The sequence below is a fragment of the Carassius carassius genome, chromosome 34 (genome assembly GCF_963082965.1).
Source record: "Carassius carassius chromosome 34, fCarCar2.1, whole genome shotgun sequence".
Lineage (NCBI taxonomy): Eukaryota > Metazoa > Chordata > Actinopteri > Cypriniformes > Cyprinidae > Carassius > Carassius carassius.
This window is the reverse complement of record NC_081788.1, coordinates 2,377,981-2,405,196: the sequence shown is the minus strand read 5'-3', so window position 1 is coordinate 2,405,196 and position 27,216 is coordinate 2,377,981. Positions and strand designations below refer to the sequence as shown.

General features: G+C 39.7%; 1 protein-coding gene across 3 annotated transcripts; it reads right to left on the bottom strand.

The window, feature by feature from the left end:
• Positions 1-623: 623 nt before the first annotated feature.
• LOC132115317 (rabenosyn-5-like) lies at positions 624-23,388 on the bottom strand. 3 transcript variants are annotated; one of them, XM_059523713.1, is made up of 12 exons: positions 23,161-23,388; positions 21,997-22,253; positions 19,609-19,740; positions 19,381-19,481; positions 6,375-6,420; positions 6,130-6,291; positions 4,629-4,882; positions 3,686-3,756; positions 3,479-3,565; positions 3,279-3,381; positions 3,021-3,125; positions 624-1,995 (listed from the first exon to the last, which is right to left on the bottom strand). In XM_059523713.1, the coding sequence occupies exons 2-12, from the start codon at positions 22,157-22,159 to the stop codon at positions 967-969; spliced, it is 2,253 nt and encodes a 750-aa protein (XP_059379696.1). In that variant the 5' UTR covers positions 22,160-22,253; positions 23,161-23,388; the 3' UTR covers positions 624-966. The 3 variants fall into 3 exon arrangements, with proteins under 3 accessions (XP_059379696.1, XP_059379697.1, XP_059379698.1); XM_059523714.1 differs by lacking the exon at positions 23,161-23,388 and having other exon boundaries at positions 21,997-22,336; XM_059523715.1 differs by lacking the exons at positions 6,130-6,291; positions 6,375-6,420; positions 19,381-19,481; positions 19,609-19,740 and having other exon boundaries at positions 23,161-23,384.
• Positions 23,389-27,216: the final 3,828 nt, after the last annotated feature.

Here is a 27,216-nt window from a genome sequence, read left to right as displayed (position 1 = left end):
ATGTCTTTTTGTAGGACTGATAAAACATGCTAGAAAAATCCAGGAGATTATACATACAAATGGTACAGTTTTGCAAAGCTATTTAGAGGCGCAGCAGGCAATTATATTAACTAATGCATAAGTTTATGCCAACACTGGTTTCCATAACATTTTATGTATCTGTATAATTGCTAAGTCATTTAGATGCAATAGATATAAGTACTTCTAATTGGATAAAACAATGTATACAAACTCCGAAACAGACATCATTTTCATTGTACAAGCCCAAAAAAACAAAACATAATTAATAGATTCTTGGGTGAACGATCGGTTTAGTATTACAGATTTGCTGAATCAGAGTTCAGATATTGTTTTTGACAGCATCAACTTCAATTGTATGGAAAAAAAGTTGAAACATTCTTTTCCTTTCCTTTTCCAAAGTGAAAATAAAATACAATATTTTGGAACAGCGAGTAATTAGTGAAAAGACTTTCATGTTTGAGTGAACTATCCCTTTGATGTTTCAAAGATAGAAACACAGGAAATCAGTGTTTCCATCTAGTAAAGTGCTGGTTATCCATAAAATAAAATAAAAAGTTCAAATCTGCAGGTGTGCATTCGAGATATAATTCTAGAGCCAAAATGTATTCTGAATCAAAGTAGCTATGAGGATGAAATACTGACTTTGCTGAACAGAAAATTATTTACTTCAGATATTTCAACCACTTCCATAAAACCTACCTATTTATTTGACTTGAAACTACATAAATGTAAGATTAAGATTTTATTCACACAAATATTTGAGTATTTAGCAGTGCCCAGACTCACTGTATTTTATGTTTATTATTCAATTACAAATTTAAATAAATGAAACAGATGTTCAGTTGTTCTGATCATGAACTGTCCTACTTCCTGCATAGAATATTTGTTTTATATTTTTGTGTAATGCTTACATTGTTATTTGTAACCGAAAACAAGCCTTATCAATTACAAAACGAGTTTGTGATGGCCACTATTTTTTATTTTCTGCTCTTGTAGTGTTTGTTGCAGCTCCTTTAGGTTCTCAGACAAAAGCTTCACTTCATCAGAACGTCCACTTAGCTTGGCGTCAAAGATATATGCCCGGATATTATCGATCTGTTGTAGAAGTAGCTCTTCCTCAATCATGCCATCAACTGCTGTGCCATCTTCATCAACTTCTTCATAAAATGGATTGGTTGAGGCAGCTGGAATCTCACCAGAAACCCCTTTAAAACGGTTACCTCCATCTCCATAATCTTCATCTTCAAATGGATTTCTAGGTGACTTTACTTCAGCTGTATCTGTATCTTCCATTTCATCATTTTCTTCCTCAAACGGGTTGTACACTTTCTTTCCATTGGCGGTCTGTGAGTTTGTTGGTTCTTCCTTATCAGGAGAGAAATGCTCCTCATCAAAGGGGTTTCTGGTGGGTGGAGTTGGTGTATGTTTATCTCTTTGCCTCTCTAAGGGAGGAGAGTTTCCTAATAGAAGTGATAAAGACTTAGGAGAAGATTTGATTGGAAGCCCTGTGTCTTCAAAGTCACCTTCGGCCTCTTCTCTTTTCAGAACATTTTCTCTGTCTCTGAAATCCAAGGTGGAGTTTTTTGATTGGTTCCTGTTCTCGAGCTCTCTTTGCTGCAGATGTTCGATTTGTTTCTGCTGTAGGTCTGTCTCCTCAGCCAACCTCTGTGAAAGCTGCATGGCTCGACTGGTCTGCTGAGCGTCAAACTCATCCTGCAGCTGCCGCAGATTTTCCTCCAGCATGGCCACTTCATCGGTGCGGTTTGCAAAGCGTGCCTGCCGTAAGAACGACTCGATGTTTTTGATCTGTTGCAGGAGAGGGTCATCCAGCTCAGAGCGAGTATGTAGAGTGTCTGATTGTGGCAGCCAGCCACCAGCTTTGGTAATGCGTGGACCGGAAACATTTTCATTTGCACCGAGGGCCACTCGGTCATGTTCATTTTCCATTCTACATTTTTGTGCCTCCAGACCTGCCTAGATAATGTAAGACAAGACAAGAGTTACATTATGACCTGCAAAATAATTAATTTAATCAGACCAGTTTACTATCCCGCTATTTTAGAATAATTGTAAGTACTTTATTAACAAGTGTTATTGAACAAGAATTTTTACATTCTTTGCCTCTTGATTTTTTTTTTTTTCGGTGTAACAATACGGAAAAAGACAACACATACTGTGCATTTAATCTACAATATACCCAATGAATAATTCACTGGAATGCATGCATGGATCTCTTGTTTTTCTTCCCAAATCCTTGTGTCTCTTTTCAGGTTAGTTTTCACGTAGATGCTTTAAAATGTAACTGTCCCCCCTTTTCATTTCTAATCCTTATTAGCAGTGTTGGTCATGGTCTGTTGAAAGATATTTGTTGATGCATTTACAATTTTAAAGTGACATAATAATTTATTGTTGAAGGGCGAGAAGAACAATGTCAAAGTTTTTTTAATGAAAATACTTTTTATTGTGTTCATATTGCAAACCTTTAACTGCTTATTAAAGTTTAACGGAAGTTACTCATTATATGAGCATACTTATAGGGCATAATTCATATATATTGCAAGGATATATATGGCTGGATGGCATACAGTCTATAAGCTTCTGCTGATTCGTAATTCTGCAGCCTTCTAGGTCTTTCCTGATATAAACAAAATCTTATTTGCTACATTGGGTAAACAGTCAGAACACAATATATTTAGATAAAACTGATTCTACAACCCACAATAAAAATAGTGCCCTCAGAATACAACCTTTCAGCAGACAAAATAGAGATATTAAACTGTTGTAGAAAAGTTTCCTAGGAACTTAAAGCCCTAAAACTGAGAAACAAGGAAGAATACTCAGATGGGTAACATGACATATAATACAAACTCAAAAGGTTTAGGAGTTGAGACATCAGAATCACCAATGATTCAATTAGGTTTTTGTCAAATAAAGAAAAACTGTTTAGCAAATTCGATTGATATAAGAAACAGAAAATGATCATGTTGTCATTTATTCACCTGTCTCTCCTGCTGCGCCCTTTTCTCCTGCTCCTCTCTTCTCTTCTTTTTAAGCTCCTCATATTTCTCCTTGGTGGGGAGCGACGTCAGACCTAACAGTTTCTCCTACGGGTATAAGAACGTAAGAGTACTGAATGGATAATTTGAGTTTCTACCCTTATAGTTTTTACTTTAATTTTAATTTAATTTAATATAGTTTTACCCAGTAAAAGTCTGTAAACCTCTCAAAATTGTAAAGATGTGTATATAAAATTTCACCTGAATAAAAAGTGTAGCTGTGTAGCGCACCATCCTTTGCAGCTGCAGGGCTTTGGGGTGAGGCTGGACCTCATCTTTTAGTCCGAGTGTGAGTATCTTCTTACTAGTGCCAAAAAACAACAACACAGAAATGCATTCTGTGAATCCTGATTTAGAAATGTACATCACGTCACAGTATGTGTCTTTAGTCTGTTGCCTACCTCAGAACGTCAATGAGCTCATAGTATTTCTGTATCTCCATCCTTAGTGCAGCAGCACTCTCTAGATTACAGGTTGTCTCCCCAGCACTACACAATACAGAGAAAAAGTCTGGCAATGTTTGGGATGTGGCACCAGGCATTTAAATATCATTAAAGAAGTGAACAAATGTACATTTGTAGTGCATTTCTTTCGGCTTGAGGGCTTACTTGAGAGACTCTGCCATGCGCGTGTACTCTGGAGCCTTAGCTTCAACTTTCTCCATACACATCCTTAACCTCTGCACAGCGAAAACAAACAATACTGACTAAAGACTATGCTTTATATTAAGAGCTACCATACAATACATAGCTGCAAGCAGCAATCATCAGGGTCCAATCATCAAGCACTAATGGCCGATGTGGATGTGGAGGTGATACCATTGCCATGCATCTCTTCCAATATGTGTTTTTACTGCAAAATCAACAAACTTTGAATCTTGAAAGGTATAGAAGTTTATAATGAAACAATTTACAAAAAACATGCTATTCTGAAGAGACGTAAAAAAAGATATTAATGTGCAATAGTTTAAGTTATTCAGGATTTTTGTACAGCATGATCTTGTATGTATTATGAAAATGTATGATGCATATTTGTTATATTAAACTATGGGGTACATGAGACATTACTGGTCATTAAATGTTTAATTACACCAAACAGTAAGAGTAAAGGCTGTGTTACTCATGAATGTTAAACATCTCTGCATTCGCTCAAACCGATTTGCTAAAATCAAAACATGGATAGTGATAGAGGAGCATTAGCGATTGTAAGTGCCAATTGTGCAATAACTCACAAAGTGGCTAATATAATAAATAACAACGCCATACAAACTCGTATTGACAAGACAAAATAAGAAATAATACCATTTAGCAAGTAGCATATTAATTCTAGCTGGTAAGACTCTTTCTTTTTATCTCTTTTAGTGTGTGAGAGAGAAAATAAACAGCATGAAGAGAGCCGATTTCCACTGAAAACATCAAGAAGTGGTCTCCCAAAACATTCACTTCTGATAAACAAAGTTGTAATAAATGTCATTTACATATTTGTTTACTCTAGGATAAAATTAAGCACAATGTTTAACAAAAAATGCTTGATTCTTCTATTTTTTTTTACCTCATAGAGTTTGACGATGTCAGGCACGTGGTCTTTTTCCTCCAGTTTGTGCTGTTGCCAGAGTAGTGCCTCCATGCAGTGATGGCAACAACGTACACGGTCCTCATCCTTTTCCTCCAACACAGATGTGACAGATGAGATGCTGTTAATAGAGCCACGGCGAGAGGTCTGCTGCATCACTGGGCCTGCAGATCCAGGAGACCCACTCTGGCCAGGAGCCCACAGGGCCTCCCTGGTTCCACTAGTTAATTTATCTGAAAGCACATAACAGTACGTCCTGAATATCTGACTACCTGCTCAAGACAAGACATTTGTTACATTTATGCGTATTAGAGTAGCATATTGTCAGGTTTCTGCAGGTTTTATTAAGTAATTTTTATTTTAATTTTAGATCTTTCAAATATCTTTTTTAAGACAAATTAAAGAAATCTTAGGGGATAAATTAAAGGGACCAAAATACGTAAAAATGTTCTCTGAATGTAAATGTCTATGGAGCACAAAATAAAATTTGTATTAGCAGCACTTAATGCCATGACTGCTCCAATTCAAATTGTTAATTTGTTGAAGGCTAAAAAGGGCAGGGTAAGTAATTTGTTTTAAAAACACTTTTTGTTATGTTGGTTGGAAATTCTCTTCACATCCTGATAGTGATGTCAGGATCATAAACAAACAGGTTGATTCAGTACACCAGTACATCTAACTGAATCATTAGTAATACTTTGCATCGCGTGTCAGCAATCAATTTACTGGTCTATCAAATGTTTCTGATAATTTGACTCTAAAGTAATTTATTCTAAAGTCTAGTGATATCTGCCTTTGCTAACTTTTCTCTACAATTAACTGCTCCAACCAGTTTGCAATTGGTATAGAAGTAGTTTTCTTGAAGCAACAATACACTGAACTAAGAACAGTCTCTTTCAGTAATATTCGAAATACTGAGAACCGATGAGTGTGTGGACACTATAAATGTAATGCCTGGAATCTGTCTGAGGAGACAAAATGTAATGTATAAACAAGTCATACAAGAAATATGTTTATGACCTGATTATTTTATGTGGTGGGGAATACTGAGACTAATATAATAGCTGAAAGGAGCAAATAGATATTTAAACAAACTTAAAGACTAGGGGGTATGACTCTGACTAACGTTTGATATATTTAACGTTTTACAAAACCAATGTACAAAAGCACCAAATCCCCATTTTAGGTACCACGAGTTACTGTGTCAGATATTTCACTTTACTCACATGTGAAATGAACTTCCTGAAAGAACTGCTTCACAGAAATTAATTGGACCTCCCATCATTACTGTATAGACTCTCCCAAATCAGTAACATATTGGACTGCATTTTAGTCAGAATGTTGTCTTGTATCTGACAATTGCAGTATACAGAAAGGCACATAACTATTTAAAAAAAATAAATAAATAAATAAAAAAAGGAAAATCTTAATGTATAGTACTTTCCACTTGATCTATCATATCTACACACGTGTAACTCACATGCCAGTAGCAGAGGAATAAACTCTGTGCACTTTCTGCACATAATGGACCCACAGAGTCTGCAATGGTGGCGGCGGTTGCGGATGTTGAATTTGCCCCCACAATCAGGGCAAAATGGCACATCCTGATCATTAACCCACGATACCACCGACTTCTCAAGTGCTGAGAAAAAGTAGCATAGTAGTCACATTTTAAGTCATTATTTAAACGGTACAAAGCACATGTGTGATATTTTGTTCACATACATCTTATTTGCGCTGCATCCATGTTGGTTCTGTCAAAGGACGTAAGCTGGCAATGAAAAGCAAAGTAGTAATGTGAAAAAATTATCAAATGGACAGTTCAATTTAAAATTTAATCCCTTTATCAAAATTTATCAGATTGTCAAACTTTAAGCACAAAAAAATCTGCTTATATATCCGGACAATTCTATCTATGCAAGCCCACATGTTCCAAAATGTGTTAGACCACATTTCAGGTATTTGTTGCATTTCAAGGTTTGGCCCAAGGGGTGATTTTGCATAAAGGCCTTCAAACGAGGTACGTTTTCGTTCTTTATTTTTTGGGGCAAAAAGAAGTTTGAAAAGGCTGACCGACAGTATTCTGTTTTTGAACAATCCAACACCCCAGCGCTGCTGGAGGTGGGCTGTAGATTAATGTAAACATGTGTCGCGCTGCTGGAGGCGGGGTGTAGATTAATGTAAACATGTGTCGCGTTGCTGGAGGCGGGGTGTAGATTAATGTAAACGTGTCGCGTTGCTGGAGGCGGGGTGTAGATTAATGTAAACATGTGTTGCGCTGCTGGAGGCGGGGTGTAGATTAATGTAAACATGTGTCGCGCTGCTGAAGGCGGGGTGTAGATTAATGTAAACGTGTCGCGCTGCTGGAGGCGGGCTGTAGATTAATGTAAACGTGTCGTCCTGCTGGAGGTGGGCTGTAGATTAATGTAAACATGTGTCGCGCTGCTCGAGGCGGGGTGTAGATTAATATAAACGTGTCGCGCTGGTGTAGGCGGGGTGTAGATTAATGTAAACATGTGTTGCGCTGCTGAAGGCGGGGTGTAGATTAATGTAAACGTGTCGTCCTGCTGGAGGTGGGCTGTAGATTAATGTAAACATGTGTCGCGCTGCTGGAGGCGGGGTGCAGATTAATGTAAACGTGTCACGCTGCTGGAGGCGGGGTGTAGATTTATGTAAATATGTGTCGCGCTGCTGGAGGCGGGGTGTAGATTAATGTAAACATGTGTCGCGCTGCTGGAGGCGGGGTGTAGATTAATATAAACATGTCGCGCTGGTGAAGGCGGGGTGTAGATTAATATAAACGTGTCACGCTGGTGGAGGCGGGGTGTAGATTAATGTAAACATGTGTCGTCCTGCTGGAGGCGGGCTGCAGATTAATGAAAACGTGTCGCGCTGCTGGAGGCGGGGTGTAGATTAATATAAACATTTGTCGCGCTGCTGGAGGTGGGCTGTAGATTAGTGTAAACATGTGTCGCGCTGCTGGAGGTGGGGTGTAGATTAATACACCGTAATTCCTCAAATAAAAACCGGTAGTCAAACGTGTCGCGCTGCTGGAGGCGGGGTGTAGATTAATATAAACGTGTCGCGCTGGTGGAGGCGGGCTGTAGATTAATGTAAACATGTGTCGTCCTGCTGGAGGTGGGCTGTAGATTAATGTAAACATGTGTCGCGCTGCTGGAGGCGGGGTGTAGATTAATATAAACGTGTCGCGCTGGTGGAGGCGGGCTGTAGATTAATGTAAACGTGTCGTCCTGCTGGAGGTGGGCTGTAGATTAGTGTAAACTTGTCGCGCTGCTGGAGGCGGGGTGTAGATTAATATAAACATGTGTTGCGCTGCTGGAGGTGGGCTGTAGATTAGTGTAAACATGTGTCGTGCTGCTGGAGGCGGGGTGTAGATTAATATACCGTAATTCCTCAAATAAAAACCGGTAGTCAAATAAACACCGGGCCTCATATTTCGGCCGGGGGCGTGGGCAACACGGACAAATAAAGTCAGGCCTTAAATAAAGGCCGGGGGAAAATTTGTGCAGCAGAGCCAGATAACGAACGTACACGCCCATTGTCGGAGCGTTTCTCGTTCTCGAGTCAAGAACCGGTTGCATCGGTTTTTGGATCACCAGTACACTGAACCAAGAAGCGTTTCTGTCGGACGCGTCCGATTCGAGAACTGAGGAGCTGATGATACTGCTCATGTGTGATTCAGCGTGAAGCAGACTGACACAGAGCATCTGAAACGAACTGATTCTTTTGGTGATTGATTCTGAACTGATTCTGTGCTAATGTTATGATCTCTGTCCACTGGAACATTACATTACATTACATTTACATTTATTCATTTAGCAGACGCTTTTATCCAAAGCTACTTAGTGGAAGCAATCAAAAACAACAAAAAGAGCAATGATAAATAAGTGCTATAACAAGTCTCAGTTAGGTTAACACAGTACACCTAGCATGGGATTTTAAATAATATAAAGAAAACAGATAGAATAAAAAAAGAATAGAGCAAGCTAGTGTTAGAGGTCTTTACACATACAGACACAGACATACAATTGCATAATTAATGAAAAGAAAATAGAACATAAAAAGATTAGAAAGGTAGTTAGATTTTTTTTAAAGAATAGAATTAGAATAGTGAGTGTTAAAGTTAGAGGGTCAAATAAAGATGGAAGAGATGTGTTTTAAGCCGATTCTTGAAGATGGCTAAGGACTCAGCTGTCCGGAAAGAGTTGGCGAGGTCATTCCACCAGGAGGGAACATTTAATTTAAAAGTCCGTAAAAGTGACTTTGTGCTTCTTTGGGATGGCACAATCAAGCGACGTTTACTTGCAGAACGCAAGCTTCTAGAGGGCACATAAGTCTGAAGTAACACATTTAGGTAAATGGGTGCAGAGCCAGTGGTAGTTTTGTAGGCAAACATCAATGCCTTGAATTTTATACAAGCAGCTATTGGAAGCCAGTGCAAATTGATAAACAGAGGTGTGACATGTATTCTTTTTGGCTCATTATAAATTAATCTTGCTGCCGCATTCTGAATTAATTGTAACGGTTTGATAGAATTGGCTGGAAGACCTGCCAAGAGGGCATTGCAATAGTCCAGCCTGGACAGAACAAGAGCTTGAACAAGGAGTTGTGCAGCACGTTCCGAAAGAAAGGGCTTGATCTTCTTGATGTTGAATAAAGTAAATCTGCAGGATCGGACACTTTTAGCAGTGTGGTCTGAGAAAGTCAGCTGATCATCAATCATAACTCCAAGGCATCTAGCTGTTGTTGAAGGAGTTATGGTTAATGTGCCTAACTTGATGGTGAAATTGTGATGAAACGATGGGTTTGCTGGAATCACAAGCAGTTCTGTCTTGGCAAGGTTGAGTTGAAGGTGATGGTCCATCATCCAGGAAGAAATGTCTGGTAGACAAGCTGAGATGCGAATAGCTACCGTCGGATCATCAGGATGGAATGAGAGGTAGAGTTGAGTGTCATCAGCATAGCAGTGGTATGAAAAGCCATGTTTCTGAATGACAGAACCTAATGATGCCATGTAGACAGAGAAGAGAAGTGGTCCAAGAACTGAGCCCTGAGGCACCCCAGTAGTTAGATGATGTGACTTGGACACCTCACCTCTCCAAGATACTTTGAAGGACCTATCTGATAGGTAAGACTCAAACCATTGAAGTGTAATTCCTGAGATGCCTTTTGCTAGTAGGGTTGATAGGAGGATCTGGTGGTTAACCGTGTCAAAAGCAGCGGACAGATCAAGCAGGATAAGTACTGAAGATTTGGATTCCGCTCTTGCCAGTCTTAGAGCTTCAACAACTGAGAGCAAGGCAGTCTCAGTTGAATGTCCACTTCTGAAGCCAGATTGGTTGCTGTCAAGGAGGTTGTTGTATGTGAGAAATGTAGAGACTTGGTTGAACACAGCTCGTTCAAGTGTTTTTGCAATGAAAAGAAGAAGGGAAACTGGTCTGTAGTTCTCTAAAAGAGATGGATTGAGGTTGGGTTTTTTAAGTAGTGGAGTTATACGTGCCTGTCTAAATGATGAGGGAAAAATACCAGTGTGGAGGGATGTGTTGATGATGTGAGTGAGTGCAGGTACAACTGCAGGAGAAATGGCTTGAAGGAGATGAGATGGAATAGGATCAAGCGGGCAAGTTGTAGGGTGATTAGAAAGGATGAGTTTTGAGACTTCTGCCTCAGAGAGTGAAGAGAAGGATGTAAATGAGTGTAAGTTTGCTGGTGATATGAGCAGGAGGGGGAGGAGGAGGACATAGAAGTGAGGAAAATGTTTTAAAAAGCATGCGAGAGTTAGACGAATTGTTAATTTTATTATGGTAGTATGTCATTTTAGCAGTGGAGACAGTAGCAGAGAAAGAAGATAGGAGTGACTGATACATATTAAGGTCAGTAGTATTTCTGGATTTGCGTCACACCCTTTCAGCAGCTCTAAGCTTAGAACGGTGTTCGCATAGAACATCAGATAACCAAGGGGCAGAAGGGGTGTTACGGGCTGGCCTGGAAGATAAGGGGCAAACAGTGTCTAAACAAGATGTAAGAGTGGAGCAGAAAGTATCAGTAGCACTGTTAGCATCCAAAGATGCAAACAGTTTAGGGGAAGGAAGTGAAGATGAAACCATTGCAGAAAGCCGGGAGGGTGAATGTGTGCGTAGGTTACGTCGAAAGATGACATGTGGAGGGGTAAGTGAAGTGTCAGGGACCATGTTGAGGTTAAGAGTGAGGAGGAAGTGATCCGACGTGTGCAGTGGAGTAACCACAACATGATCAGTAGAGCAGTGTCGTGTATAAATAAGGTCCAGTTGGTTGCCTGATTTGTGAGTAGCAGTAGTTGACACTCGGTTGAGATTAAAAGAGGCAAGCAGAGTGTGGAAATCAGCATACAGAGGTTTATCTAGATGGATGTTGAAATCTCCAAGCATAACTAGGGGAGTACCATCCTCAGAAAAGGTTGAGAGCAACACATCTAATTCATCCAAAAAGTTACCCAGTGGTCCTGGGCGTCGATAGACAACTACAAAATGTATTTTAAAAGGGTAGGTAACAGTAACTGAATGAGATTCAAAGGAGCTGTTGATACCCAAAGATGGTAAAGGATTAAATTTCCAATCATTAGAGATGAGCAGACCAGTACCTCCACCTCTTCCAGTCAAACGGGGGGAGTGGGAAAATGAGAAATTATTGGAGAGTGCTGCAGGTGTAGCAGTGTCCTCTGGTTTGATCCAGGTCTCTGTTAGGGCCATGAGATTAAGCTTTGAATGACTAATAATAGAAGTAATGAAATCGGCTTTGTTTACAGCAGACTGGCAATTCCAGAGACCAATAGAAAAAGAAAGTAGTGTATTAGCAGATATAGGCAAAGTGTGCAGGTTATTAAGATTGTGCTGTCTACATTGTGTGATGTGTGGTTTGCGAGTGGTAGTGATAGTAGGGATCTGAAAACACATAGTAAGATTTGGTTATAAACCAAAAAAACAACTGAAACAGAAATGAAACAAGAAGGAAAAAGATTAATTGAAACAATACTTATATTCCCTGCCGGTGTCCCTGCCCGGTGGAGTCGCACGGTAGAGTCGATGGTCTTTACAGTCTTCGGTCTTCACTCGAGGAGGGCTTAACTGGACAACTGCGCACAACACTGACAACGTATGTGATAGAGTACGAGACCAAACGCAGCAAGTCTCAACACAGTAAACAAACAAGTGTTTCCTAGCAACGACAACTGCGCTAAAAGCTAATGAGACAAGAAATAAATACACTTACGATCTGCTTTTAACTCCCACTGATTTAACTGCTTCTCATAAAGGGTATTTCTTTACACTCTCTTGGCTGGCGCTTGAACACACTTTACTGTTTATCACAACAAAGGTCTAAGCAAGTGCACAACACTGACAACATATGCGATAGAGTACGAGACCAAACGCAGCACGTCTCAACACAGTAAACAAACAAGTGTTTCCTAGCAACGACAACTGTGCTAAACACTAATGAGACAAGAAATAAATACACTTACGATCTGCTTTTAACTCCCGCTGATTTAACTGCTTCTCATAAAGGGTATTTCTTTACACTCTCTTGGCTGGCGCTTGAACACACTTTACTGTTTATCACAACAAAGCTCTAAGCAAGCGCACAACACTGACAACGTATGCGATAGAGTACGAGACCAAACGCAGCACGTCTCAACACAGTAAACAAACAAGTGTTTCCTAGCAATGACAACTGCGCTAAACACTAATGAGACAAGAAATAAATACACTTACGATCTGTGGCGAGTGGGGCGGGGCCGAGGGATGTGGGAACAAGGAGGGAGGCTGGCAATGATTGGGAAATCAGTGGCACCTGCGACCCACTGCCGGTCTCGAGTCCCACGTAGGAGATGAAAGGATATAAAACTGGAGCGACGACAGTGAAGGACGAGAGAGGACCAGGCCTGGGCATTATTTTAGGTTTTGGTTTTATTTTGTGCGCACCAGTCGTCCGTGAGGGGCTGGTGCGCTGTTTTGTTTATTTTGTGATTATTAAAGTGTTGTTTGATTGTCCGCCGGTTCCCGCCTCCTTCTTGCCGATGACTAGGATGTTTTAATCCATTACAGTGGTGCCGAAGCCCGGGAGAAGGAGGGACGCGCTGCTGAAGATCCCTCGCCGCTGTGGGGAATCCGCGGTGCCACAGAGCTGGCGAGGAGGATGCCGCCATGGACGCTCGAGGCGGTGGACTGGAGCGAGTTGCCGGGGACAGGTGAGCTCGCTGCCGACCGCCCGCTATCTGGAGGGGCGGCTGCCGTCCGTGAGGGAGCGGAGGAGTCGGCGCCGTTCGCCAGAGAGCCGGAGCCTGCTGCCGTCCGCCTGAACAGGGAGGAGCAGGGAACGGGGGACTCCTGCCGGCTGCCCAAAACCGGAGGAGTGTCGTGCCGTCCGCCGAGGGCCGTCCAGTGCCACCGCCAGGCACCGCGGAGGAGATCGCCCAGCCGGAGGAGGGCCGAGCAGCAGTGCGTCTGGGAACCGGAATTTATTATTATTATTTTTTTCTCTCCCCTCTCTCGTCTCTGTCACTCCTCCTTCCATCTCCTTTTCTCTCGCCTCGTCTGTCCTACCCCCAGGTTCCCGCAGGTCCCCGTGAGCGGTCCCCCCCGGAGTAGAGCGCAGTCTCGAGGGTACCCCCCGGCCTGCGAGGGGTGATGGGGGTATGTGGCGAGTGGGGCGGGGCCGAGGGACGTGGGAACAAGGAGGGAGGCCGGCAATGATTGGGAAATCAGTGGCACCTGCGACCCACTGCCGGTCTCGAGTCCCACGTAGGAGATGAAAGGATATAAAACTGGAGCGACGACAGTGAAGGACGAGAGAGGACCAGGCCTGGGCATTATTTTAGGTTTTGGTTTTATTTTGTGCGCACCAGTCGTCCGTGAGGGGCTGGTGCGCTGTTTTGTTTATTTTGTGATTATTAAAGTGTTATTTGATTGTCCGCCGGTTCCCGCTTCCTTCTTCCCGATGACTAGGAAGGTTTAATTCATTACACGATCTTGTAATGAATTAAAACTTCCTATTCATCCGGAAGAAGGAGGCGGGAACCGGCGGACAATCAAATAACATTTTAATAATACAAATTAAAGACCAAACAGCGCGTCAGTCGCACCAAAACACAACTAAAAGCCCAGGCCTGGTCCTCTCTCGTCCTTCACTGTCGTCGCTCCAGTTTTATATCCTTCCATCTCCTACGTGGGACTCGAGACCGGCAGTGGGTCGAAGGTGACACTGATTTCCCAATCATTGCCGGCCTCCCTCCTTGTTCCCACGTCCCTCGGCCCCGCCCCACTCGCCACATACCCCCCTCGCCCCTCGCAGGCCGGGGGGTACCCACGAGACTGCGCTCTACTCACCCCCCCCCTCCCTCCGGGGGGGACCGCTCACGGGAACCTGCGGGAACCTGGGGAGCACTGCTGCTCGGCCCTCCACCGGCTGGGCGATCTCCTCCGCGGTGCCTGGCGGTGGCACTGGACGGCCCTCGGCGGACGGCACGACACCCCTCCGCTGCCCAGTGGACGGCGACAGCTCCTCCGGTTTTGGGCAGCCGGCAGGAGTCCCCCGTTCCCTGCTCCCCGGATACCTTCACGAAGGCAGCAGGCTCCGGCCCCCAGGCGAACGGCGCCGACTCCTCCGCTCCCTCACGGACGGCAGCCGCCCCTCCCTATCGTGGGCGGTCGGCAGCGAGCTTGCCCGTCCCCGGCAACTCGCTCCAGTCCACCGCCTCGAGCGTCCATGGCGGCATCCTCCTCGCCTGCTCGATGGCACCGCGGATTCACCACAGCGGCGAGGGATCTTCAGCAGCGCGTCCCTCCTTCTCCCGGGCTTCGGCACCACTGTAATGAATTAAAACATCCTAGTCATCGGCAAGAAGGAGGCAGGAACCGGCGGACAATCAAACGACATTTAATAATTCAAAAATAAACACAAAACAGCGCACCAGCCCCTCACGGACGACTGGTGCGCTCAAATAAAAACCAAAACACAACTAAAAACCCAGGCCTGGTCCTCTCTCGTCCTTCACTGTCGTCGCTCCAGTTTTATATCATTCCATCTCCTACATGGGACTCGAGACCGGCAGTGGGTCGCAGGTGTCACTGATTTGCCCAATCATTGCCGGCCTCACTCCTTGTTCCCACATCCCTCGGCCCCGCCCCACTCGCCACAGATCTGCTTTTAACTCCCGTTGATTTAACTGCTTCTCACAAAGGGTATTTCTTTACACTCTCTTGGCTGATGCTTGAACACACTTTACTGTTTATCACAACAAAGGTCTTAGCTAGCGCACAACATTGACAACGTATGCGATAGAGTACGAGACCAAACGCAGCACGTTTGGGGACACTTCATCTACAGCGACATCGTTGACTTGATTGCAAATAAATGCACAGACACTAGTGTTGTCAAAAGACCCGGTACTTCGGTACCAAGTCGGTACTAAAAAAATTTAAATGTGACGGTACCAGGTTTCTTTAAGTACCGGTAGTACCGAGGTCCCGTTCAAACCCGGTTCAGCGCTATGATTTCCGCGAAGCAGAAAATGAGGACGGAATCTCAAAATCCAGTCATGAAAATGAAACTTACATTTTAATATGGACAGTCATAGAATTTGTCAAAGTTAGCATAAATTAATCAAATCAAATCTCCATATAGACCAGTATCTGTAAATGTTAAGCCGCAAATGTTGCCTGAAATATGAATCCGTGTTCTGCGTGTCTCTGTATGAATTAATGAATGGCAGAGACGTGCGGGTTTGTTTACTATGTAGTAGTTTGGCAATTTCATTGGCTGGCGCTGATTTAGTACCGTCCCTGTTTTGATCTCAGCAAATCAGTTTGACCGAACGCAGACAACGTGATTAATATTCATGAACCCAGCAGCTCATCAATTCATAGTGCATTGTATATACATTAGTATGATAGTAGAATTAGTAGTAGTATTATCTTTTAATAATTATTGATATGAATAATAATTAATATGATCTATTACTATTTTTTTACAGAAACCATCAATGACCAAAAATATCTTAAGCATCACCACCAGTTTTAAGTTCAGTTAAAATGACAAATATGCATTCATTAGGCCTAAAGGTTAATTTTTACATAAAGGCATTGTGCTAGAAATATTACTATTATTTAGTAAAATGTATGTGATAATGCTACTACTGTTGATAACATTTATAAAACTTTATTTTTTAAAGAAATAAATCACAATATTTCTTACATGTTTTAATTTTAATAGAAAATTCCCTTTATTTACCAGAAATAAAATGTGTTTAAATTTCATAAATTAAAAGACAAATTAAATTTAGGTGAAACTTGTTTACTGTTTTTCATAAATATATAACTTGTAGAAAAACTTGAAACACAATTGTAAATAAGTATAAAGAATGGCATTGGTTTTATTTTTAGTGCTAAAAAGTTTTTTTTTTAATTAGCTATTTTCGTGTTTTGCTTTGGTACCGAAATTGGTACCGAGAACCGTGGATTTTCACTGGTATCGGTACCGAATACTGAAATTTTGGTACCGTGACAACACTAACAGACACTATTTAACTGAACAGAGATGACATAACTGAATCCAATGATGAACTGCCTTTAACTATCATTTTTGCATTATTGACACAGTTTTCCTAATGAATGTTGTTCAGTTGTTTTGACGCAATGTATTTTGTTTAAAGCGCTATATAAATAAAGGTGACTTTGACTTTGACGTCTCAACACAGTAAACAAACAAGTGTTTCCAAGTGTTTACGCTATCGCTTTTGATTTAAAATGGGTTATTTAAAACAATTACTTATCAAACACATGAAATTAGAAATAAAGGCCTGCCTCTAATAAAAGCCTGCTTCAAATAAAAGCCTGTAATGTAAACGTGTCACGCTGCTGGAGGCGGGGTGTAGAATAATATAAACGCGTCGCGCTGCTGGAGGCGGGGTGTAGATTAATATAAACATGTGTCGCGCTGCTGGAGGTGGGGTGCAGATTAAAGCAAACGCGTGGTAGTGCTGTCGCGTATCCCCTAAACAAAACGATGTAATGATTTGTAGACAATCTAGGTGTGAGACGGGCACCAATGGTCAGAATTTCATAGACAAAAGAATAAGGATTAGCATCAGTTCAGAGTCAAGTTTCATGTTTGCAATACAAAAGAACCATTCCATTTCCATAATCAGTCCTTTATGGGAAATGTGAACGTCTCATAGTTTGAAAACATTAGTATGATGTGGAAAAAAATCAGTTTGTTACTTTAGCTCCGCAGTAGGAGCAAATTTGGTTCTCAAAAAAGGCAGTCCGGTACTAAAATCGCACCCAGTTCCAGTGGTGCGAAAATGCCAAAAAGTGGGTAGTTCCAAAATTAGTTATGGTACTATGAAAAGGCCCTAATGATAGCTCAAATGTGTCTAGGAGCCAAAACAAACTCCCCCAGAAAGTTTGCTTTGGTCAGCTGTTTCGAACTGCCAAAATTAACTCAAAACGAACTTTGTTTTGCCTTGATTTTTTTTAAATTATGTGATATTTCGTGTAATCTGAAAAGTCAGTTTTGACTTTCAGATCAATTACTGACATAGCAAGTTTGAAGAGAATTTACCTAAGCAAGCCATTTATAGTTAGTCAAACTGTTATGTTTATCGCTAGCTTCCTGAATAATAACATATTTGTAATATTTTCTAAATACAACAAAGTTTCTTTGAGTACTGAGGTTTTTTACAGCCATAGTAACACAACAACAGAGATTAAGTATTTACTGTAAAAACCAAAGCCATGCACATGCACTATGCATGGCAAAGCATTCATGTCTGTTTTCCAACACTTGCTTATAGAAGTCGACCGATGTATCAGTTTTGCCGATTAATCGGCACAGATAGTTGATTGCTGGAACTATTGGCAAAAATACATCATGTCCATATTTTTTCCAGATTGCATCTGTTCCTGAAGAGGCTGAGAAGCTCCTCTGTGATTATACAGCACGAGAGCAACCTCTAGAGACCAAAATCACTGACAGAACGTGCTGTTTGTTTTGAAACTTGAGGCTGCGTGCTGCACAGTTTATTTTTTTATGATTTAAAGCCATACCTCGGCTATATTCATGGTGGTAACCGGGTTAGTTAAGTTAAATTAAGTTTTTTAATTTGATCTTATATTAAATTCTGAAACTAAATCAGGCATTACTTAATAATAAGTCTGTCCATAAAAGTCAACAGAAAAATAATGAGCTCTGACAGACTTTAAACTATAACAATTCATCAAAATATGCTTCAAAGATAATGGATTCTGGCATAAACAACATAAAAAGGATCTTCACCTTCTCTGGAATGTCTTATTGGATAGCAAGTGTAGACAATATGATCCCATTGATTTGCGTGCTGCACAGAGCGGACACTTCAGATGCAGATTTAAAACATGGACAACTAAATGGTGTGTACACATTATACTGTAAGGCATGTTTTTATTTAATTATTAAGTCATTAATTTGTTGACTAGAAGTCTGACGCAAATGCTTAATGTCATGATTGTTACCATCTGTTTGCATTAGTTTATATCTGGTCACATTAAAACATTTTTTAACCAGCAAAGTTAAAGATTTAAAGCTAGTGACATGAGAAAGCAAACTGATATGTTGATTTAGTGCCACAGATCGCCATTCACATTGTTTCCATTCAATATTTTTTTTTCCAAATCATTGTTAATTGAACATTATGACCAATAAAATTTTGTATTTTTCAGAGAAACATCTGTAATTCTGTGGCTCTAATAAAGACAATAATAATATAGATTGCAATTTTTCTTTCTTTTTGCTCAGTTTTTTTTTTTTTTTAACCACTGAACTTCAAATCTCACCTATGTTGCTTTTTGATCATTATTCTTGAGGTAAACTTTTGCCTGTTTGGTGATTAAATAAACGGTTTTAGACCGCTGTTTGAATTGAACACGACACGTCTGGTGTGCGATTCCCGATAGCTGTGAGTTTTCCACGTGGTGATGTGCTTTTTGCCAGGTGTGCAACTGCCATATTTTGTTTCGTTATTTTCATTAAGTGTTCTAGAATAGAAGCAATTAAAGTGTGTGAGTATCCATATATATGTAAGTTCATGATATGGTGTAGATCGGTGGTTCTCAAACCTCTCCATGAAATACCCCCAGCACTGCACATTTTGTATGTCTCCCTATATCTGAAACACTCACTTCAGGTCTTGCAGTCTCCAATAATGAGCTGATGAGATGAATCAGGTGTGACAGATGAGGGAGACATACAAAATGTGCAGGGCTGGGGGTACTCCAGGACAGGTTTGAGAACAAATGGTGTAGATGTTTAAAGATGCCCATCTAGTAGAGTCTGTTAATTTCAACATCTACAAATTTAATTGAGATGTTGAATTTTGAAATTTTGAAGTTGCTTCTGTTAACATTAGTAAATGAACTATCTTTAATTATCAATATAAAATTAATATGAATATTTTTTTATTATTGTACAAAGTATGGTTCAGTAATTTTTTTTAAATAGTAAAGCATTATTTTAGTTTTTGTTCAGTATCCATTTTAGAAGTTATCGGTTGATTAATCTTTATCGACCAGTGTGGTCTAACCTAGCTATCAGTTTCGGTTTTAATCAATTATCGGTTGACCTCTACTTGCTTAGAGTATATCAACAATCATATAAGATGCAACTGAAATTACTAGGAGCATAACAGACAAATATTCACCTTTTCCAGTCGTATAATGGATTTGTTGACTTCAATAACATAATGATCAATTCTTGCAGCTCTTTGCTTCTTGAAAAAATCCAAGTGACTGCGGGTGGCTCCTATTTTAACAGAAAATATTAACTAGCTTGGAATCTTATATATATATTTTTTTTAATTTGTACTCTTAGCTTTATTTTTATTTTTATTATTTTTTTATCTGTAGTAATTTGGTAGTAAGAATCTTACCGAGCTCCTGTGGCTCCCACATGTAGGGGTCCACTCCTCCATAATAACACGATTCATAACTGCTGCCTGTCCTCTCATCTCCATCCCGCTTTAATAGCTTGTCTGTGGCTTTCTTTGCCTTTTGCACCAGGCCTGAAAAAAACATGAAAAATGCTTAATAACTGAACATGTCAGTTCCTTCACCTGTCCTTTGTACCTCATCTAACACACCTGATTCCACTCATCAACTTGTTAGCAGAGATTTCTAGACCTTAATTACATGTGTCTGATAAGGGCTGGGGGTCCCTAGGACTGGAATTGAGAACAACTGTTTGTCTAGAAGAAGAATCAGCTGATGCTGCCTAAATACATTACCTTTTGCATTGGTTTTGGTCCTCAAGCTTTGTTTGTATATAAAACAACAAGCTTATACCAATGTCCCCATTTACTATGCCTCAGGTCATGAACTGTTTTAGATGGATGCTGAAGCTTTTTAGGTTGGGTGCGATATGCTATCTCTGGTCCAGTTTATACTGGCTTCCATGGCTGCAGAACACTGTGTTTTCCTGCCAAATGGCAACCCAGTGAGTCAAAATACGATTGGCAGCAGTGGGACCACATAGGCCTTGGCTATGTACTGATGACAGAATTTGGCACTTGGTGATAAGGAACATATATAACATACATTTGCAACACAGAAGCAAGCTATTTTCTTAAAAAATACAAGATATCCACTTTGTTAGCGGTTACAGGTAACTATAAGAATATCAAAGTCCATTAAACTGTTAAACTATTTGTGCTGCAAACCAGTGTGTTTAAGATTATGATAATAATTTCGCAATATCACACGACATAACAGACTGTTCTTGATTGATTAACTGAATATAACTTCTTTTAAAGGGGTCATATGATACGATTTAAATGTTTTCTTTCTCTTTGGAGTGTTACAAGCTCTTGGTGCATAAAGAAAATCTGTAAAGTTGCAAAGACTAAAGTCTCAAAAACAAAGAGATATTCTTTATCAGAGTTAAGATTCGTTCACACACCCCTAAAATGTGTTTCAGAAGGCGGGGCATAGAGGAGAAACAATAATGTACAGTATGTGGAAAATAATGTTTTTGTTTTTTTTTACCATTGTGACGAGTGGGGCGGGGCTGAGAGACATGGGAATGGAGCGAGGCTGGTGGAGTGATTGGAAATGAACGACACCTGCGACACTCACCGGTTTGAGTCCCATGGAGGAGATCGGAAGGATACAAAAGAGGAGCGACGACAGTGAAGGACGAGAGAGGACCAGGCCTGGAGTTTATTTTGTGTTTTGATTTTGTTTGTGTATGACAGTCGTCCGCGAGGGGCTGTCACGCTGTTTTGTATTTATTTTATCATTAAAGCTTCATTTTGATTGTCTGCCGGTTCCCGCCTCCTTCTTCCCGTGGCGATGAAGCTTTACCGTTACAACCATAAACAACATAAATACATTTCATTTCACCAAATAATGTTCTTTTTAGACAGCATCATATGACCCCTTTAAATAAGCATGAATTAACTACCGAGTAAGCCCTTGGAAATTATAACAAGAAATTTTATTATTTGTCTTGTGTTTTATTAAGCCAACCTGCATCTAGGATTGGGCGATAAGATTCCAATTAAAATTCAAGTCGATAAATATGATAAGCTCTGGACAGTTTTACTAAATGTGGATTGATCTAAAAGTCTATTACACAGCCTGAATATTGTGTGTCCCTATGTGAACCAGCGTAACAGTTTCGTCTACTACACAAACACATTTAACACTTGTGATAAAAGATCTTCATGACAAATCGCCAATAGTGCTATGAAAGGAATATATTACAACTGTTTACTAAATACTTTTCAACGATGATAATAATGTTTTGTGAGCGGAAGAGACTTCTTTTAAAAACATTAAAAATCTTACTGATCTAAACTTTTTAACGCTAGTGTATAATACATCAATGTGCATTTATATGATTATTATATACAGTTAAATCAAATTGAAACATGATCATGATAGCTGCACTGTAAGTCAATCTCGTCCACTTTATGCCGATGAGCAACTACATACAAGTCACACCTGGGTCTAAGTATAGACTACTCAATAAAAGAAGCTTCACTCAAAGCCTCAAATCATTTTCACTGCCTTTATTTTAGACAAACTTCTTGCAGTTCTGGGGTAGTGCACAATGGCTGATGGGTAAACTGAACATGTACACTCCCTACGGACGGGAATAGATGGCAGACTAAACTGTGTGTGAAGTCCACTTCGTATGGCACTTTTGATCGAATGGAACACCTTTTATCACTTTTATCACTGTGACACAGGAGACACCCTATTCATGTTTATTTCCCTGAGTAATGTGAGAAATGGCAATCAATCCTATTCCAGCTTACTTTTCAGCTGACCACCAACATGCCGGTTGTCACCAGAGTGTTCGTCTTCATAGTGGCCTTGTAGTTGGTAGAACGACTGGAGGTCCTTCAAACAAAGAGGACACAGGAAGCCCTCCTTCACGTCAGGTGTGTCCTCTAATGAGGCCGGGTAGATGGAGGCCATAAGATGGGTTTGGATATGAGAGGCTAGATCCAATGCTTCTCAGTTTATGAAGCACCTGTGTGACAGCACCAGCCATGCCAGACCCTCTCCATCACTCAAACAATCATACATGCAAAATATATTAAAATTACATAACCATGTGACTTCTTAAAATAAAACACATTTACATCATGTTAAATATTCATGTTAAAAGAGTACCCAAGGTATTTCCAAAAAAGGAAGATTTTATAAAAACAGACACACTTGCCTGCATATTAAATGCTTATTTTTTTATTCAGTATTAAGCATTAAGTAACATTATCAACAACCCTGAAATATGAATGCATGGTTTATCTGTTAATCAAATCCATGTTCATTAAGTGTCACTGGTTCAATTCATTTATAACAATGCATTAAAGTAGCATCATTAAAACTGACATGATCTAATGGTAAAGAGTAGAATGTATTCATAATTTAACGTTAACCAAAATGGACAAATGTGTATAAAAGATTAATTCATGGAATTTAATCAAATGTTTATGTATACATCTTTGTAGTAAAGCGTTACTAGTCACACAAAAATCATAAGCCCCATCACAAACCCCACTGCTTAAATCTAGACCGGTTTCTAATGCTAAAACCTTTATAATCACAAATATGTGTTTTCTGCTTGGATCAGCAGTTTATTTATTCATTGTCTTTTGGTGTTTGTTAAAAGAAATAACAAATATACAAAACTGTGTCTTCTTATAATGTTTTTATGCATGTATTTATATACACAATGAACATTTTATTATATAGGCACCTGTGAACATCAGAACAAGTGATGCACTGGATTTCATAAAGGCTGGACAGTGTTAGTGTTGAAATGGATACCTTACTCTATTTATTTATTTTTAATTGTGTGCCTAAAATCAAATGTGCAGTCTGTCCTCTATTGTAAACATGCTTGCTTGTCTGGTAGTTTGTCAGCAGACCTAACTTAAATCACACTGAACTGAGAAAGGAATACGTTTAGCTACCTTTTTCCTCAGCGATGGGCTTTCACATCCTTAACAGCCTCTTAACAGAGATATCGAAATTAAACGCGCTATAAATGAACAGAAAAGCGTTGATCAGAAAGACCATCGTGTGACTCGGTTTGTTAGGCGTGATCAGGAACACTGATCGTCATGTCAAAATAAAAGTCCTCTCAATGTATAAACGTCTTGCTGAATTTACTGTATTCTCTTCTTCTTCTTCTTCTTCTTCTTCTTCTTCTTCTTCTTCTTCTTCTTCTTCTCCTCTCTTTATATGGGTTTTACATTATAAAATGTTATAACTAATCAAACGCTTATTTGTCAAAAAGTTGAAATAAATAGATGTCAATTTAAATAAAACATGTTTATTTAACTTAGTTTAGCATTTTAAACGCGTTTAATTATTATTATTATTATTATTATTATCAAGAGAGCTGAAAAAAATTTGCTTGACTGGTTTTAGCTGGTCTTCCAGCCTGGTCATAGCTGGACATAGCTACTTTGCATGCTGGTTTTAGAGGGGTTTTGACCAAATCTTTAGCTGGTCAGGCTGGGAGACCAGCTGAAACCAGCTACTTCCATCTTAAACCCGCTGAGACCAGCCATCCAACTTAAGCTGCTTGTAGCGTTTTTTTTTTCTTCTTCTTCAGCAGCAGCTCACCTTTTGATGTTATTTTCACTGACAAAAAAACAACTCAATACAGGGTTACAAGTCCCACTCTCTAACAATTAGGCCACGACTGCCCCCTATAAATATGAAGAATTTAAAGCCACAGAGGTACATCAGGACAACAGACAATTAATAAATAAATTAAAATAAAATTATACACATACATTTTATACTGTTTTTGTATTATTAACACAAAAAAACACATTATTGTTTTTAGATTTAGCCTGTATAAAAATAAGATAAAATAAAAACTGACACAACAGCCTTTTAGACTTGCACTCTATTTATTTAATAATTGGTTGTTTTCTTTAAAAAACCTATCACTAGCTTCTCTAATCTTTTTGGGATCTATCTGTTTTCTTTTTATTTATTATACAATTAACAAAGGGAAAATGCCTCTAACATTAGCTTGCTCTATATTTTTTTTTATATTCTATCTGTTTTCTTAAGCTAACTGAGACTTGTTATAGCACTTGTATATCATTGCTCTTTTGTTGATTTTGATTGCATCCATTGTCCTCATTTGTCACTTTGGATAAAAGCGTCTTCTAAATGTCTAAATGTAATGTAATGCATTGCTAGGAATTCATTTGGGCAACTTCAAAGGCAATTTTTTCTGCATTTTGATGTTTTTGCAATCAGATTTTTTAATAGTTGTGTTTGGCCAAATATTGTCCTCATAGCGAATCATACATCAAAGGAAAGCTGGCCCAGGGTTCACAAATCATTATTTGGGCCTAAAAAGTGCATGTCATCATCTCGGAGAAGGGAAAGGCGCTGACATGCAACTACATCTTACCAGTTGTCTGATTTCCCTACTACCCAGAACTCAGCACAAAACTGGTTCCATACAGAGATTATAAAATCTTGTGAAGGCGTTGGGTCATAACCCTGTCTCTGTGTGTCTGAATTTCTTTTTAAACAAATGCTCAGTGTTGCCGATGCTCAGTTATTCATGGAAAAACAGTTTCATTCATATGGGTCTAAGTGTTTATTTAAATTTTCTGAAGACTAATGACAAGGAGGATGTTTCAGCCTCATGTCTTTGGGAAACCTGTAAAGTAGTGTTAAGAAGCCATATTGTCACATATGAATCGTCTGTGAAGAGGGAGAAGTGTAGACGTTTGTCCGAGATAGAAACTATACTTTTATATGTAGAACAAGTGCTTTCCACATCTAAATCTTTGTGATCTTAACACTATTCTTAAATTAAAATATGAATACAACTCTTTCTTGAGTGATCAGGTTTCTAATGTGTTAACTCAAACAGAAGCAGTTTGAACTGGGAGTCAGGCAAACAAGCTTCTTGCCAATCAAATAAGAGGCATGCAGCCTTTTATACAAATAAAATATATTTTCTTATATATTAACTATTTATACTGTATATTACATTTCTTAATGTATATAACATATACAGAATAATATATTGTGTTAATATATTACATTATATTATATGCATAAGAAACTGCTGCTTTTCACACATTGAAAAATATGTGACAATGAATTTACTTATATATTTTAATGTAAATGAATAATCAATTAATACACTTCATAATGTACAAAAATAAAAAAAAAGTCCAGTTTTCAGGATACTGTATTTTAAAGATACTCCAAATAAACATTACAGATCTTATTTTAAAAAGAGTTTAAACAATAATTTTAACAATTTTTACACATGCAAATGTGGAACAGTCCTTAAGACATGGTTTATAGGCAGGAGAAAATTAATGTCACAGTTCCATTAACTCAGGTCATCAAAGAGACCTTTCTACTGACTCTGAAAAACACCAGAAGAAAGATGCCCAGGTCTCTGATCACCTGTGTGAACATGTCATCGTCCTGCTGCAGATGTGGCCAGAACAATAAACTCCAATGTCCGTAATGTAAGATGCCTAAGACGTTGTTAAAGGATGCAGGAAGGACAGCTGATTGTCCTTCTAATGCCAGACTAGAGCCCTGCACGGGCCTCAAATCTAGGCCCGAGCCCGGCCCTGGCCCGAGACGCTCAGGCCCTAGCCCGACCCGTGTCCGACAGCTCATCAGAATTATCAGCCCGAGTCCGACACGAGCCCATGTTTTTGTTTATTTATTTATTTATTTTATTACACAGCAGAAGCCTGCCCTATTTGCAACAGTTAAAAAAGGGGTCAGTTTTGTGTTATGTTTCTTTTCATTTCTTTATCAAGTTAATTTAGAAAAATGTTTGGAGCATTTTTTTTTTAATGAAGATTTACGTTAATCAGCCGAGCCGACAGTGAGTAGCCTATATTTAATCAATTAAGCCTCTTAAATTAACACTAATACTTTACTTGGCTACAATAAAATCCATAGATATAAAACACTTCAAGCATATCACACAGACAGTTAGTTTATTATATGTTTATTTATTAAACCACAGTGAGTAAAAAAAAAAAAATTGAAATACTGAGGCAGGCTCGCAACAGCGCTCGCAAACGAAATGAGAAATAGCCTACAATATAAACAAATTAAATTAATTAAAAACAAACTTGCAGGTTATCTTACCTCAAAAATGCACCACAGAACATGTCCATTCTTTTTTCCATTAGTTTCCAACAGTTAAACGAAAATAAAGTCCAGTCAAATGAAAAGTTGGAACAGTGTCTTACGGAGCATCGTGGAGAAAAAGAATAGCATCCAGAGTGGAAGGTTTTAACCCAGTCCTCCTCTCTTCTATCACTCTTCCCGCTGCGCTGAAGACACGTTCGCTGCTGCTGATGGCGGGACACTAAACACAGAGCGAGCCAGTCTTGACAGTTGCGGTAGCAGGGTCTCGTGCTGTTTCCACCATAGCAGCACATCTCGTCCATCACCTTCCGTGTTGTGATTGAGGCGCATGTATTGCTGTACTTCGTCGTCATCCTCGTCCTGCTCCACAATGTTTTCAAACTCGGCCAGCGCTCTCTTCTTTCCTGCGTGGCCCGCAACAACAGGTGCAGACACAGAAATGCTCGCCGCTGCATGAATCATCATTTTATAATTATTAGTTGGCCAACTAGGCTATGATTAATACATTAATTTAGAGGCCTATAATAGCTACTACTACAGTAAGTGGATATAAGTGAAGTATAATCGTGGGTCGCGCTGACGGAAAAGCGTGCGTGCGTGAGACTGTCATGTCAGTATGTCAGTATAATTATAACGGGTTGAATTATCAAATTATGAAAGTTATGAGGTTATGAAATGTCTATGTTTGTTTTTCTATCGTCGACGTCAACTTCTAATTTTTTTTTTTATTAATGTCTAAAAATATAAATAGAAGGATAACCCAAAAAAGGCCCGAGGCCCGGCCCGCATGTGAGCTATAACGTGAAAATTGGCCCGAAGCCCGGCCCTAGGGGCTTAAATAAGTCGGGGCCCCTCGGGCTCGG